At 39.8% G+C, this 15,198-nt stretch overlaps 1 protein-coding gene across 14 annotated transcripts in view; it reads left to right on the top strand.

Annotated features, from left to right (window-relative positions):
• CEP63 (centrosomal protein 63) overlaps positions 1-13,752 on the top strand; it is a 57,495-nt gene extending 43,743 nt beyond the window's left edge. For 9 of the 14 annotated variants that reach the window (XM_064587462.1, XM_064587456.1, XM_064587454.1 and 6 more), the window contains 6 exons: positions 2,706-2,820; positions 3,692-3,889; positions 6,358-6,444; positions 10,111-10,316; positions 11,112-11,388; positions 13,341-13,752. In XM_064587462.1, the coding sequence (XP_064443532.1) occupies positions 2,706-2,820; positions 3,692-3,889; positions 6,358-6,444; positions 10,111-10,316; positions 11,112-11,388; positions 13,341-13,499 (1,042 nt within the window). In that variant the 3' untranslated portion in view covers positions 13,500-13,752. Of the gene's footprint in view, positions 1-2,705; positions 2,821-3,691; positions 3,890-6,357; positions 6,445-9,818; positions 9,997-10,110; positions 10,317-11,111; positions 11,389-13,340 lie in introns of those variants that run through there. The other 5 variants (XM_064587470.1, XM_045903742.3, XR_010410424.1 and 2 more) reach the window with 4 other exon arrangements.
• Positions 13,753-15,198: the final 1,446 nt, after the last annotated feature.

Raw genomic sequence — 15,198 nt, 5'->3', positions numbered from 1 at the left:
CGCTGTCTCTCAAATAAATAAATAAAATCTTTAAAAAAAAATAGTCTTAGTGGAAAAATAAGGTTTTTTCTCTAGCATCCACAGGTAGCCTAACTTCTTATTTCACTGGGAAAACAAAAGCAGTGAAAGGAGAGCTTCCTAATTTTTCTACCCCCAAATCTCCCATTCTGTGTGCGTCTGTGCCTATAGTCTGTTTAGAATGCAGGAGTTGATGGATGACATGTCTGTTCCCCTAAGACTTCACTTGTGCCCTGTTTGCACAGTTTTTTATTTTCTTTTTACATCATCAGGTTCTTCCTTTCTTTTCTTTTCTTTTTTTTTTTACTTTTTGTTTGTTCAAGTTCTTCCTTTCTGCTGAATCATTCCCACTGGTATAAAGTAGGCTTTAATATTTCCCATATTGGGAAAAGATTAAAACCCTCCTTGAATCCTATATCCCTGTCAAGTTATTTCCATATTTCTCTGCTGTCCTTCAAAATCAAGTTCTTCAAAAGAGTTGTCTGTACTGACTGTACTAATTTTAATTTTACATTTTGCCTGTGTAGAACGTCTTCAGTTAGGCTGGGGCTGCTCTCAGCGAGGGCACACTGGGCACATGGCGCTCCTTTCTTCTGTCCCGAAGCACTGCTGATTATTTCCGTGGGTGCTAGTGAAATCCTGATCTGTGCTAGAGCATACCCAGTTCACTTGCTTCATCATCATACTTGGGAACTTTTGTTTGTCATACTTCTAAACTTTGTGACTGGGAAGAGGTTGATATTTTGTTTTAAACATGAAATGTCATTTGTACACTAACATTTTCTGTATGTAAAAGATTTTAAAATATATGAACTATTAGCCTTTAGGCAAACAAAGAATAAAAATATTGCTATTTTACCCTTTTAAGTTTATCTTTAAGTAATACATTTTTTACTTTTTATTTCTGTTTTTGGAAACCACCAGGTATTTTTTTTTACATACTAAATACCATGCACATACAGTTTTTTGCTTTATTTGTTTTGCACCTTGGAATACTTAAGATATTCTTCGTTATCATTATTGAGGTGGATGTGTACATTTTTTAAATTTATTTTTAAAGATTTTGTTTATTTGAGAGAGGGAGAGAGAAAGAGTGAGTGAGAGAGAGCACAAGTTGGGGAGAGAGGCAGAGGGAGAAGGAGAAGCAGACTCCCCACTCTGCAGGGAGCCTGACGCCTGGCTTGATCCCAGGACCTTGGGGTCATGACCTGAGATGAAGGTAGATGCTTGACCAACTGAACCATCCAGGTGCCCCAAGATGTATACACTTCAAACTGAATAAAATAAAGCTCGTCCTTCTTTCTTCCCTCCCTCCTTTCCTTCCCTCCTTCCTTCCTTCCTTCCTTCCTTCAGAGAGAGAGCAAGAGAGCATGAGTGTCAACAGGGAGGAGCAGAGGGAGAGGGAGAGAGAGAATCTTAAGCAGGGTTCATGCTCAGTGTGGAGCCTGATGTGGGGCTTGATCTCACAACCCTGAGATAATGACCTGAGCCAAAATCAAGAGTCTTGATTAACTGACTGAGGCACCCAAGCTCCGCAAAGCTTATTATTCTTTTTGACATTGGAACTAAAATTTACATTTTCTATCATAGATTTTCCATTGATTGACTTTTTAGTATCTGACACATAGGTATGTTTTACTGTGCTCCCTTCAGGCTTTAAAGACCTACTACTTCTTCTTTCTGACTTGCAGTGTGACCTTAGATCCTTAGCCTCTTTAAGCCCCAATTTTTCCATCTGTAGCTAGGACAGGAGTATCTATAATTCTTCTTCTCTCTCTGCCTCAGTGTTTGACACACTGTACTGACATACTAAGTACCAAATAAAAGAGCATTCTAGGATATTTAGAAATAGGTAAAATTGAAATAAATGGAAACATACACCAGTGTTCAGTAATAAACAATGTCTTTAAAAATATTTTTTCTATCAAAAGGCAAATAGAAAAAGGAACCCATTTTAGACAGTTTGTGTTGTTTAGTTTGACAAAATATTCCCTGAGAAAGGAGCAAAATAATTTTATTAACAGAAATGAGTGGTGAGATAAGAGAGTTATGGTTTGGGGTGCCTGGGTGGCTCAGTCGGTTAAGCGTCTACCTTCGGCTCAGGTCATGATCCCAGGTTCCTGGGATGGAGCCCCACTTGGGGCTCCCTGCTCAGGGAGCCTGCTTTTCCCTCTCCCTTTCCCCCTTCCCCTGCTCATGCTCATGCATTCCCTCTCGCTCTCTCTCAAATAAATAAATAAAATCTTTAAAAAAAAGAGTTATGGTTTCCTGAGGTTCTCATATCTGATGAGGGATTGATTCTTAAGTAAGGGTGACAAGGTGAAAGCTGTGTAGGGTGGAATTGTAATTAAGTATGGTGAAGATTAAAATTATGATGGTAACTCTTAACACAATTTGAGAGAGAAAAGTAGTGAAGTTACTGTAATCTTTAGAATTTTATAACCAGTTAAATTTTTTAAGCAGAGGGAAAGATTATAGGTAAACACAGAAATCAAAAGTATCCCCAAAAGTTGGAATTGGATTTAGTTGCCTCTGGTGATGAGGAAATTGGAGATGAGTTTTAATTTGGGGTGGGAGGTGATGTTTAAGATAATTCTTGGACACCAAAAGATAAGTTAGATAATTGAATCTGTGTGCTTCAGGGTTTTTGTTTGAAGTATGTGATCATATTTTTGTCATATATACAGCCTGGAGTCTGTGAGTGCAACATGTAAACAACTGAGCCAAGAACTAATGGAAAAATATGAAGAATTGAAGAAGATGGAAGTACATAACAATGAGTACAGGGCAGAGATTAAGAAGGTAAAAATCTTCCTACGTGCAGTCGCCAAGTTGTATATATATATGGACTGAGCTGTGGGTTGGGAGGTCATAGGAGTTATATTTAATGAGAGAAAAATGTGGGCCAAGGAGCCACTTGATATTCAGGAGTAGACATGCACCCGGAATGTGCTTAGGGAAAGTCTTTGTCATCCTCAGGGATGCCATATAAATGTTTTCAAGGGAATTGAAGCCTATCCTCTTTGAACTCTAAGCTTTATTTTAAACGTTCTAAAAGATTTACACTCTTTTGCTTTCAAAAAGATATTCTATGAACTAGCATTTAGTATTTTCTTATTGACTGAAGGTGGTCATGGATATGTATTCTGTGCCTTGGTCTAGTTAATATCCTCATTGGCTGTTGAGGTATGTGGAGCTGTTTGTCTCTACTCTACATTAATGGGCCCTGGCTGCTGTGTTTGTTGACTCATAATTTTTATTACTTGAGAGTACTCTGGCTTCTTTCTTCCTCTTACCTTTCTCTTGTCTTCTGTGGACAAGGAAGCCATATACTCAAAATTGTTAGCTTTGCAACTAAAAAAGAAAGAATGAAGGTCACAGTTGCTGTCCTCTAAATAATGTGTACATGGACTTTGACACAGGTTCTCAGCATTCAATTAACCCATCTCTCCCTGTTTTGAGATTAATAAATTATTGTGGGGTTAACCATCTGACCTTCCATGTAGACATACAACTTGGTAAATTGCTAATTTTCTATAGAACTTAATCAAGGAAAAAATTCATGTCTTGGGGTAAGGTAAAAATTGCGTTATTATTTTTAACTATTAAACATATTTATCTGTCTACATGCTTTCTCTTTGTTCTTTACGCTTTCCTTTCTGTTTCTTTGTAGTTGAAAGAACAGATTTTACAGGCTGAACAAAGTTACAGTTCTGCATTAGAAGGAATGAAGATGGAAATCTCACAGCTAACTCGGGAGTTACACCAGCGAGACATCACTATTGCTTCCACCAAAAGCTCGTCCTCTGACATGGAAAAGCGACTCAAGGCAGAGATACAAAAGGCAGAAGAAAAAGCCGTAGAACATAAGGTGAAGCTTGAACAAAAACTCTTCATCTGAAGTGTTTTTGAACATGGGATTCAGTACAGATATAATTTCCAAAGTCTTTAATTCAGCAGATTTTTATTAGACTCCTGCGGTGGGCTGAGGTGTGCTGGTTCACAAGCATTCTGTGAGGATTGGTGGGGAGGTGAGAGTGAGTACAGAGTAGAGAGGCGTGTCTGTCGTGCACGGTGGGAGTGTGATGTGTTCGCTGGGACAGACTAGAGTCCTCACGGGGTGAGTGCAGCAAAGGGTGGAACTGAGAAGCAGGGACTGGCTCCTGGGACCCTGCCGGGGTGGGAAGGGCTTAGTGTTCTCTTGAGGCCAGTAGGGAATGGCTGTAAGCAGGCATCAAGGGTCTCTATGGTGGTGATATGGAGAATGAGCAAGGAGGCAGAGAGACCACTCAGATACTCTTACAGCAGTAAGATGGTGGCCTGAGCAGTGGGCAGGGGAGGTAGAGGGAAATGCAGGAATTCTGAGATGTGGCTGGTAAAATCGACTGGGCTTTGCATTTGATTGGACAGGGAGGGCGAGTTAGACAGAGTTAGGGGAAGATGTCACTCAGGATTGCAATGTGGGCAACTGAGTAGAGAGTGATGCCCTTTAGTGAAATAGAGAAAAAGATAGGGAGCAGGTTAGGGCAGATACGGAATTTGTTTGAAAGTAACACAAAATAGGGCGCCTGGGTGGCTCAGTTGGTTAAGCGACTGCCTTCGGCTCAGGTCATGATCCTGGAGTCCCTGGATCGAGTCCCGCATCGGGCTCCCTGCTCGGCAGGGAGTCCGCTTCTCCCTCTCCCACTCCCCGTTTGTGTTCCCTCTCTCGCTGTGTCTTTCTCTGTCAAATAAATAAATAAAATCTTAAAAAAAAAAAAAAAAAGAAAGAAAGTAACACAAAATAGGGAAGCTGGTGGAGCAGACACTGGTTTGAGATTAAGGCTGGACATTTGTATGGAAATATCTAATAGTCAATTCCACAGAAGACCTGGAGTTCAAGATTAAAATCGGGTGAGACATCTGGCTGTGGGCATCTCTGCATGGAGTGGGCATTTGAAACACCCTGAGAGACTTAGAAAATGTGGTGAGAAAGCATAGAGATGAAGACAGAGATTGAACCACACTTAGGAAACTACTTATTTAGGGTAAAAGGGTGTTGGAATAGAGCTAAAAAAAAGTAGCAGTAAGGAAGAAAACTAGATAGTTTTCACAAAGGAAGCAGGAAACCAAAGAAGGCAGGAGTCTTTTTCAAGTAGGAATGGTGGAGCATACAGCTGAGGAGAATGAGGAGGGAGAGTAAGTTACAGGCACACCTGGTCTTACTGCACTTTGCTTTATTGCACATTGCAGGTGTTACATTTTTCACAAATTGAAGGTTTGTGACAACCCTGTGATGAGCAAGTCAGTCAGCACCATTTTTCCAACAGCATTTGCTCACTTCATGTCTCTGTATCACATTTTGGTAATTCTCACAATATTTCAAACGTTTTCATTATTATATTTGTATGGTAATCTGTGATCAGTAATTACAGCTCACTGAAAGCTCAGGTGATGGTTAGCATTTTTTAGCAAAAAAGTATTTTTAAATTAAAGTGCATGCCTTTTTTTAGACGTAATGCTATTGCACACTTAATAGACTACAGTATAGTGTAAACATAACTTTTATATGCACTGGGATACCAAAGTATTTGACTCATTTTATTGTGATACTTGCTTTATTTCGGTGCTCTGGGATTGAACCCGCAACATCTCTGAGGTATGTCTGTATTCTCTTGTGAAAGGAGTGCAGTCCATATGATGTTGGAGGTGGAAACCACATGAGAGGAGGCTAACGCTGGAGAGTGGGAGGGATTGATCAGGGAACTCATTCTTTTTTTTTTTTTAAAGATTTATTTATTTATTTATTTGAAGAGAGCATGAACAGGGAGAGGGGCAGAGGGAGAGAATCTCAAGCAGACGTCCCACTGAGCACAGTCATCTCAGGACCTTGAGATCGTGACCTTAGCCAAAATCAAGAGTCAGCTGCTTAACAGACTGAGCCACCCAGGAGCCCTGAACTCATTCATCTTCTTAGAATATTTTAAACTCATGTGTGTTAATACATCTTGACACCCTTTTTTAAAAAATCTTTTTACTTTTTATTTTTTGAAGATTTTATTTCTTTGAGAGAAAGAACGCACGTGCATGAGTGGCAGGGAGGGACAGAGGGAGAAGCAGACTCCCTGCTGAGCAGGGAGCTTGACTCAGGGCTCGATCCCAGGACCTTAACTGACTGAGCCATCCAGGCACCCCTAAAAAATCTTTTTAGAAAGGTATTTATATATAAATATGTTATATATTTATTAATATATTAATATAATTAAATATATATATTTATGTGAATGAAGATAAGGAAAATTATACATGGAAAAATTTTGTAGGTGCATTTATTTGTTTTTTCTGCTTTTCCCTTCTCAGGAGATTTTGGATCAGATGGAGTCACTCAAGTTAGAAAATCGTCATCTCTCTGAAATGGTGATGAAATTGGAATTGGGTTTACACGAGGTACATAATAGAAACTTAAGTTTTTCTATTATCCAGGCCTTTTAAAGAAACCACTTTGTAAATATTGATGTTGTAAAGAGAGAGTTAAGATCAAACTATGGAATGATCCTTCTGCAGAAACTTGCTCAAATAAAAAGAAGTCAAGACAATGATGGCAGGGAGCAAAATATCACTCTCCACTTCAGCAACTGGGAGATTTTTTTATATTATGTATATGACAAAATACATGTACAGTCTATGTTCTTAGTAGGGAGCATGTATATAAAGTGCTTAGCATAGTGCCTGGCATTTAGTAAGTGCACAATAAATGTTAGGTGCTATTATTATTGTTAGAATTATTATGTTCATAATACCTTTTTCTTACAAAGTATATCATCTTTTACATAATTTGGTTTTAATTATATTTCTATAAGATATAATTCGTTTAGTCAAATATTCTAGAATCTTTTGTGTTCAAAGTATTTTCACAGGCAATGTACTGTATGCAAGGACGAGTAAGATAGAATGCTTGCCTTTAAGAGATTGAGAGTAAACTAGTTGGAGGGGTAAGAGGTGTGCCAGCTCCGGTGAAACGGGGAGAACATGGTCAGTTAACAGTGAGTTCATAAATGGTATGGATGGCCTTTTAGCTATTTTGTTATAAAATTCTTATAATTTGCAAAATGACCCATCTATTCTGACCTATTTTAAATTAAAGTACGTACATTTTTTAGGTGTAATGCCCAAAGATTGTAGAAGTTTTTTCCTTCTGCATTTCCAGAGACTCTGTGCCACCAGAGACGTAGGCTACACAGCAGCCCTATTCACTACTAAGTAGTTTTATATTCACAGTCATGGATTTTGGAGGCTGGGGAGGGAGACAGTGCAAAACGTTAAATGAATACAGTATCGGGGACTATTTTTATAATCTTTTGGGACAATAAGATTCTCTTAGCCTTATGAAACCATAAAGAATTTTACAACATAAACAATTTTACGAAATAAAAATGTAAAATTTGTGGATGGCAAAATACCCTATAAAAAAGACTAATAGACTGGGGGAAACAATCTATAAATAGACAAAAGTTAACATATTAATATAAGGATTTCCTGGAAAGATAATAAAAAGACTGGAATCCAGTAGAAAAATGGACAAAGAACAGAGATAATTCATAGAAGTAATGCAAAAGTCCAGTGAACAAGAAAAGCTGTTCAGCATCCCTAATAATCAAAACTAAGTAAGTACTTTTTTGCTAACTGGCTTGACAATGATTTTTAAAAATGAATATAGCTAATATTGGCAAGGATATAGGGCAACAGGCTCTTATGCTCTGTTAATGAGAAAGTGAATTGGTATAGCCTTTCTAGAGGACAATTTAGCAATATCCATTAAACTTGTAAATATATATAGCGTATAAACTTCTGGGTCATGTGCATTTCTGATTTTGATAATTATTGCAGAGTAGTTCTCCAGAAAGGTCAAATCAGTTTGCATTCCCAAAGAACCCATCCTATAGGAGCAAATGTGCTGAAATGGTCATTTTGTGTTATTTGCAATGTACAAAATTTTGAAGTAAACTAAATGTTAGCCTCTAGAGGGATGGTTACTCTGTGGCTATCTATACTAAGGATTTATTATGTTGTCATTTAAGGTGGCAGGTGAAAATATGCATCTAATCTTGCTCCTTCCCAAATCCCTCTAAAAATATAGTGACAGGATTTTTTTAAGTGCAAACCCACAAGGGATGGGAACAAGAGGAGAGGAGAAAGCAGCTAAACCCTTTATAAGGGGGAAGTCGGGGGAAGGAAGGAAGGAAGAAAGATAATTTTATTTGCCCCTATAAAGCCAATATGAAGCTAGTATGGAGAAAGCCAAGAACCACCTGATTTACACCACAGAATCTTCAAAAGGCTCAGGATTTGGCTGGCAATACCTGATCGAGAGAATCTTATGCAGTGATTATCTGTTCATATTTAAGAGTTGGGAACTCCTAGGGGTGCTTAAACCAGAATATGACCAGAGATTCTGTTGAGCTTAATTTCTCCTGAAATCCCATCTAACAGTGATAATCCTGTCCTTTTTTCACACAGCCCAGCGTGTGCTTGGCACATAATTTTTATATTACCTCTCACATTAATTTTTCTTTAATTGTTAATCAAATAATAAATTTGAGAAAACTTTAAAAGATGCCTGGCAAAAGCAAAGCACTGTCTTTTTAAAAATATATATTTAATGACATCAAATATCAGACTCTGGCTGGTCAAAATCCCATCAAGCATTTTAAACTTCCTTTGGTTTTGAAATTACACACAGTGTGAACATGTTGTATGTATTTTTTTTTTTTAAGATTTTATTCATTTGAGATACAGAGAGAGAGCATGAGCGGGGGGAGAGGTGGTGGTGGGGTGCCGAGAGGCAGAGCGGGGGCGAGAAGCAGGCTTCCCGCTGAGTCAGTAGCCCGATGCGGGGCTCGATCCCAGGACCCTGGGATCATGACCTGAGCTGAAGGCAGATGCTTAACCATCTGCGCCACCCAGGTGCCCCAACATGTTGTATGTATTAAGTATAATTTTTAGAAAGTTCCTTTTTGCATTTTACCACCTAGGAAGGTGGAATTACTTTTACAAATGAATGTTTTTGGATTAAGTAACAATTTTAATGAAATTATCTAATTATCTTAATAATGAAAGCAGTAGCTCTGATAAAATTATTTGCCACCTTTAAAAAATCAACAGTAGTTTGTAATTTAACTCCTATGTCCTGCAATTTTTTTTTTTTGAGATTTTAACTGGCATTGACAACTTACTGAAAAATTTTGTAACTTATTGTCACTACCAGCACACCAATAGTTGAAGGCTACGTTTTAAAGTGTATGTTTTAATTCTGTTTGTTAAACCACCTTGACCAGCTTATTTTCAGAAAATTCTTTACAGAAAAGACGAAGCTAAACATCATATTAAATTCCAAAGAAAATTACCATAATTTTTCAGAATGCTAACAAAATATTTTGTCATTAGAAAAAAAAAAATGGTCCAGACTACTGTTTTTTCAGGTAGTATTACCAGGAAGCACCTAGAATTGAGAAGTAAAATTCATGATCACAGGACCCAGACCAGATCAGAGTAGGAATTCCTACCTTATACCTGAATGCTGTTTTACATGTATTTCAAATTGATTTCACATACCAGAACAGGTGCCAATGTTATGGAAAAGTCCTTAAGATCAGAGAGTACTTATTTAAAAGTTGTCCCTGCCAGCTGGAATTCCTTTTCAGAACCTTCCGTTCAAATGTCTTTCTTTGAACTAGGTCTCTCAGTTTTCTTCCATAGATACTCTGGAAGAACCCATGGATGCTATTCTCTTTCTTTTTTCTGTTTCTGATTCTCTCTTGTAGCTCTCCTCCATCTGAGTTCCAGCCTTCCTCTGGCTCCTTAGATCTTCCTTGGCACATCAGGGAAGCCCATCGTGCTCCTCATTTTCCACCCCCATTCACTGTAAGAAACAACACTTGTTTTCTCATAGGGGAGGGGCCAACCACAAATAGTCACTTTTTCCAAAGTAAAGCCATAGATGAACTAGTTACAACTAAAAAAAAAAAAAAAAAAAATGTAATTTCCCACCAGTGGTATCACAGATCAAAAGTATTCTTATACCAATTAAGTAACTCTAGTATTCTTTTTTATTAGGCAAAAGAGATTTCACTAGCAGACCTCCAGGAGAATTATATTGAGGCATTAAATAAATTAGTGTCTGAAAATCAACAACTACAGAAAGATTTGATGGATACTAAATCTAAGCTGGAAATTTCTACTCAGATGTGCAAAAAAAACCATGACAGGCTCTTTAAACCGATACACGGCAGAGCACCTGAGTTCAAGAATACAGAATTCAAGTAAAATTTCTTCACAGTTTACTTAAAATGTGTACCATTATAATTCTCATTTCTTTGAGAATAATTTCAGGCTTACAGAAATTAAATCTTCCTCAAACAGCCCTGTGTTTGACTCTGAAGTACAGTGTATACGAGTAAAGCTACTATGAGGTTACGAAGTGGTGGGGGTTATAAAGCACTTTTATTCAGGTTTTAGTTTCACACACTCTGGATGTATGTGTAAACAATGTCCTTCCTCCCCCGAGCCTTTCCATGCTGCCTCCCACCTCTCGAACCCCCCACTGATACCATAAGAAGTAGAAATTGGCTTTTTTATATGAAGAAAGCTTCCTTTGTATTTTTGGTCAATTAATTATGAGCTGTTACCATAAGAAGTCAGCATTCCATGAAAACCCACCTGGCTTCAGCTCTTACTATATGGCTTATGTGTTTTCCTACCTACCCACCGAAGCCCGTGCTGACACCTCACCTCCACTACCACCTTGACACCAGATCTCATGTGCACAGTACTTCCCTCTGTCCTAGCACCAGACACACTCCATTTCTCTGGTAGCTCGTCTTCCTGGCTATACTGTCCGGGTGTGAGGGCCGGGGCCTGGCAGTGGGGATTGGGTATGGGGCCTGAATGGATAGAAAAAGGGGTCTGAGTGGGCTGCTCATTTTATAAATTACAGCCTTAACTGGTTAGCCTGTTCCTTTATTTTTAAGGTCCTTTAACTTCCTGTAACAGTTTTGTGTTAAAAGAGAAAAGTCATTACAATTTATATTTGTTTTGTTTTCTAATCTGCTATCCAGGCCAACCCATGGCCCGTACAGACATGATGGAATAAAGACTGAGCACGACAAAACAGGTCTTCATTCTCTGAGACGACAAGCGTTGGATAGTATAGAGCCCATGTCCAGGGTCCTCAGCCCCCCGAGTTCTCAGATCACCCCTTGCAGTTCCGTCTCTCTGCCTTCTAACTTTCTGTGCAAAACTAACTCTTTGCCTTCAGTGCTAGATATAAATGAAGCCAATTCTTCGGACACTGTCTCTGAGAGTATAAATGATCAAGAAGAGTTTATGTCTTCGGTATGGAAGCTTTCTCACCTTACTAGTTTATTAAGTCTATTTAGTTTGGTTTTATTTTTTATTTGAAGGATAAAGGTGGGTGATGGGGTGTGTTGGTTTGTTTCTTACCAGTTCTCTATCTTGAGTACTCTGTATTATTCTCATGTTTTTCTGTCTTAGGATTTTGCTTGTGAAGACACATTCAGCCATGATTACTTTTCAAAATGCATCTTAGTTCTGAAAGTTAATAGCCATGCCTGTTTTTAACCCTAACTGGAAATTCCTTTCCTGCCTTTTTCAGAGAGGGTCAATTTTGTATTAGAATGGTTGGTTCAAGGAATATCTCTGGATGCCAAGATAGTCCTGAGGTCTAGACAGTGAAGAAGGAAGGAAGGAACTGTGGGAAAGGGAGAAAGAGGATGGGTGGAGGCAGAGGAAGGAAGTGTATCTGACGCATCCAGAGCATGGATTCAGTACCACGCAGGGTGACCCTGCACTGGCCCATGTTCCTGCAGCTGCCGTGCAGACTTGAAGCACTCGCCTCTGGCCATTCATTGCCATCACCAGTTAGGGGTCCCACAGCTGTGAAAGCTCAGTATTTGTGACCTTTGAATGTACCAACAAGTCCGTGGGAAGGTTTTCTTTTCATTTTTAAAATAAGTCTCCACTTCACTTACATGTAATTCTGAAATCCAAAAGTGTCCTGCAAACTGTCTTCCTACATTTGGCAGCAAAACTTCCTTGGCACTAAAACCTGACCTGACCTGAACTGATGTGATAATATGTATAGATTTTATTTAATTTTACTTAGCATTTTACTTCAGAAATATCAATATGTTTGATTATGAGACATTACCTCAGACTCCAGTAAGGTAATATGGTTGATCCTCATTAATCATGGATTCTGTGTTTGTGAATTGCCTACTCGCTAAACTATTTGTAACCCTCTGTGAATACTTGAGGGACTCCTACAGTCATTTGTGGTCGTGTGCAGAGCTGTGAAAAATTTGAATCCCTAGACTTGCACATTCCCAGCTGAGGTTGGCCGAGGTGGCACTCTGCCCTTCTGTCCAGCTGTCACACAGAGGTGACCAGAGAGGGGAGGAGGTGGGGACAGCGTGGTGTAGCATCAGGAGTGTGGGCTCTGGGGCTGGTGAACAGGGTTGGAATCCCAGTTCTAGCACCCATTAGCCGAACGGCCTCAGGCAAGTCACTTCAACTTCTGAACCTCGTTTTCTCTTTTATCAAATAAAGAAAATGGACTCTACCAGGATGAATCGTTTTAGGATGATTTTGTGTGTGTGTGTGTGTGTGTGTATTTCCCCAAGGAGCAGTGATGCTTTATTCACTAACTCAGTGTTTGAGATGACTCTAGAAATAACTACTGCATGTGAGGAGGGACTGTGTGTGGTACATGTCCTATATTACCTTTCTGAGGTCTGGATTCTGATAGACCATGGCCCCAGGAGTTCCAGATGAGGGATTATTGACTGAGGTTCTGGAGGAGAGAAAGTGCTGATTTCACTTGGGATCTAATATGTTATCAGTAGATTTGCTGTGCTTTAAAATCAAAGTAACATATTCAGATTTTAAAAGTGAATTTGCAGTAACAGACATTAAGCATACTCTCTTCTGGGGTATTAAAGGCTATTAAAGGCTATATGTATACTTTATACAAAGTCTAGACAGACATTCTTCAGACCCATAACTAATATATTTATGTGACACTTTACATTTATACAATTTGGGTCAGAAAGGAGGAGGTCCGTGTTAATTTTTCCAGAACGGCTTCTTTGTTTCTTTTTTTTTTCTTTACTAGTCTTATTATTAGGATAAAAACAAATCTCTCTTCAGAAGAAAAAGTAGTTTTTTAAAAGTCACCTTTTAATATTTCTGGTTAGAAAATAGCATGAAAATGTATGTGAGAAGTACACTATTCAACTTACGTATGTCAAAATTTGTTTCTCCTCCAGTGTCCCTTGCCGGTATCTCCTCTTGGTTCCATAGCTACCAGATTTTTGGAAGAGGAGGAGCTGAGGTCTCATCATATTCTAGAGCGCCTGGATGCCCATATTGAAGAACTCAAAAGAGAGAGTGAAAAGACAGTGAAACAATTCACGACCCTAAAGTAGCCTCTTGAAAAAAAAAATCACAAACTTGGAAATGAAAATAGACCCTGAAGAGTTCCTGTCACCTGGAAGTGGTGGCTCTTTAGAACACGAAGATGCAAAAAATGCCAAGATGAGACATCCTAACACTGTTGTGAAGAAATCTGAAAAACGGATACTTCTCTAAGGCATTTTCACTGCACTGGTTTGTTTGAAGAACTTTTCCCAGCAATAACTTGTAAGAATAAACCACTTTGCTAGCCTTTTTTTTCCCTTACATTAATATTTATTATAAAGTGATATTTTCTCTTGACTTAAATGTGAATAGCTAGAGACTAATTAAAATAAAGATTTTATGATACAAGTTGAAGATAAAGTAACTACAGAAGTATGTAGTAGGAGTACGGATTTCAGAGTCAACTGACCCAGATCCAGGTCGATGCGCTGGCATTGCTGTTTACTAGCCAGTTGGGTTGCTAGCGTGTCCAGGGGCAAAAGAACTTTGACAGGAAGCCCTCTCTTGCTCCGAACACAAGTATTAGAGAGAGGTAGAGGGAGGGGACAGGGGCTGGTTTTAGGCGTGGAGTGCCTATGGAATGTCAGATGGAAATGCTCGGCCTCTGCATTACTGAGACGTTTAAAGGGGAGACAAAGATCTGTGTGTAGAAGGTGGTAGAAACCATGGAGAGCCGATAAGATCCACCTGGTAAAGTTTCCCAAGGCGAGTGTGTAGGGAGAGAAGAGCAGAACGCAGGGCCAGGGGCGCTGAAGGACGCCAGCATATGAAGGTCCCAGGAAATGGATCAGTGGAGGAGCTAGACCCCACAGCTCCATGTCCAAACCAGCGGGAGGTCGTGTCGGTTCTGCTTCCAAAATCTGTCTCAGATGCAGCCATTTCTCCTCCAGTGCCCCCACCCTGTCTAGACTAAGCCATCTCTCACCTAGATGCTGCCAGTAGCCTCCTACCTGGCATCCCTTCCACTCATGATGCCAGGAAGTGAAACAGAGGCACCGCCACCTCTCTTGAAACCCTTCAGAGGCTTCTTGCTACACTCAGAAGAACTCCGAATTGCTTACCAGAGCCTACAGAGCCTTGGGTAACAGGGCCTGCCTGCATCGCCCCCTGCGTCGTCCTTCGTCCACGGTGCTTGAGCCACACTGGCCTCCTTTCTGCTTCTGGTGCAGCCAGCTTCAACCTGTTAGGGTCCTTGTCCTTGCTTTTTGCCTGGACTCCCTCTCTCACCTCACCCATGATTGGGGTTTCTTGCCATCAGGTGTATACTCTAATGTCTCCCCTTGAGGAGATCTCTGACTGGCTTCTCCCAGGTTCTCTAGCTCACTGCCTTGAGTTATTCCCTTTATAGTACTGCCCACTCTGAAATCATTCTGCTACTTGATTTACGTTTTTTGTTTGTTTATTTTGATTTGTTTTAAGTAGGCTCCATGGCCACTGTGGACCCCAACATGGGCCTTGAACTCACGACCTTGAGATTGAGACCTGAGCTGAGATCAAGAGTCAGACGCTTAACTGACTGAGCCACCCAGGGGCTCTATATGTTTTTATTTTCTGTTTCTACCCGTAAGCTCCTTGAGGGCAAGGGACGTTGCCTGTCTGGTTGGTGGTGGGGTCCTCATGACCCAGCACAAGCCTGGCCCTGGGCAAGTGCTCAGATGGTTTGAACCAGTGGATAAATATCCTTCCTCAGATGCACCACGTTTTCCC

Source organism: Mirounga angustirostris, unplaced genomic scaffold (genome assembly GCF_029215605.1).
Source record: "Mirounga angustirostris isolate CCGP_5_RB_7025 unplaced genomic scaffold, mMirAng1.0.hap1 SCAF_1, whole genome shotgun sequence".
In the NCBI taxonomy this organism is placed as follows: Eukaryota; Metazoa; Chordata; class Mammalia; order Carnivora; family Phocidae; genus Mirounga; species Mirounga angustirostris.
This window is presented reverse-complemented; position numbering and strand designations above follow the sequence as displayed.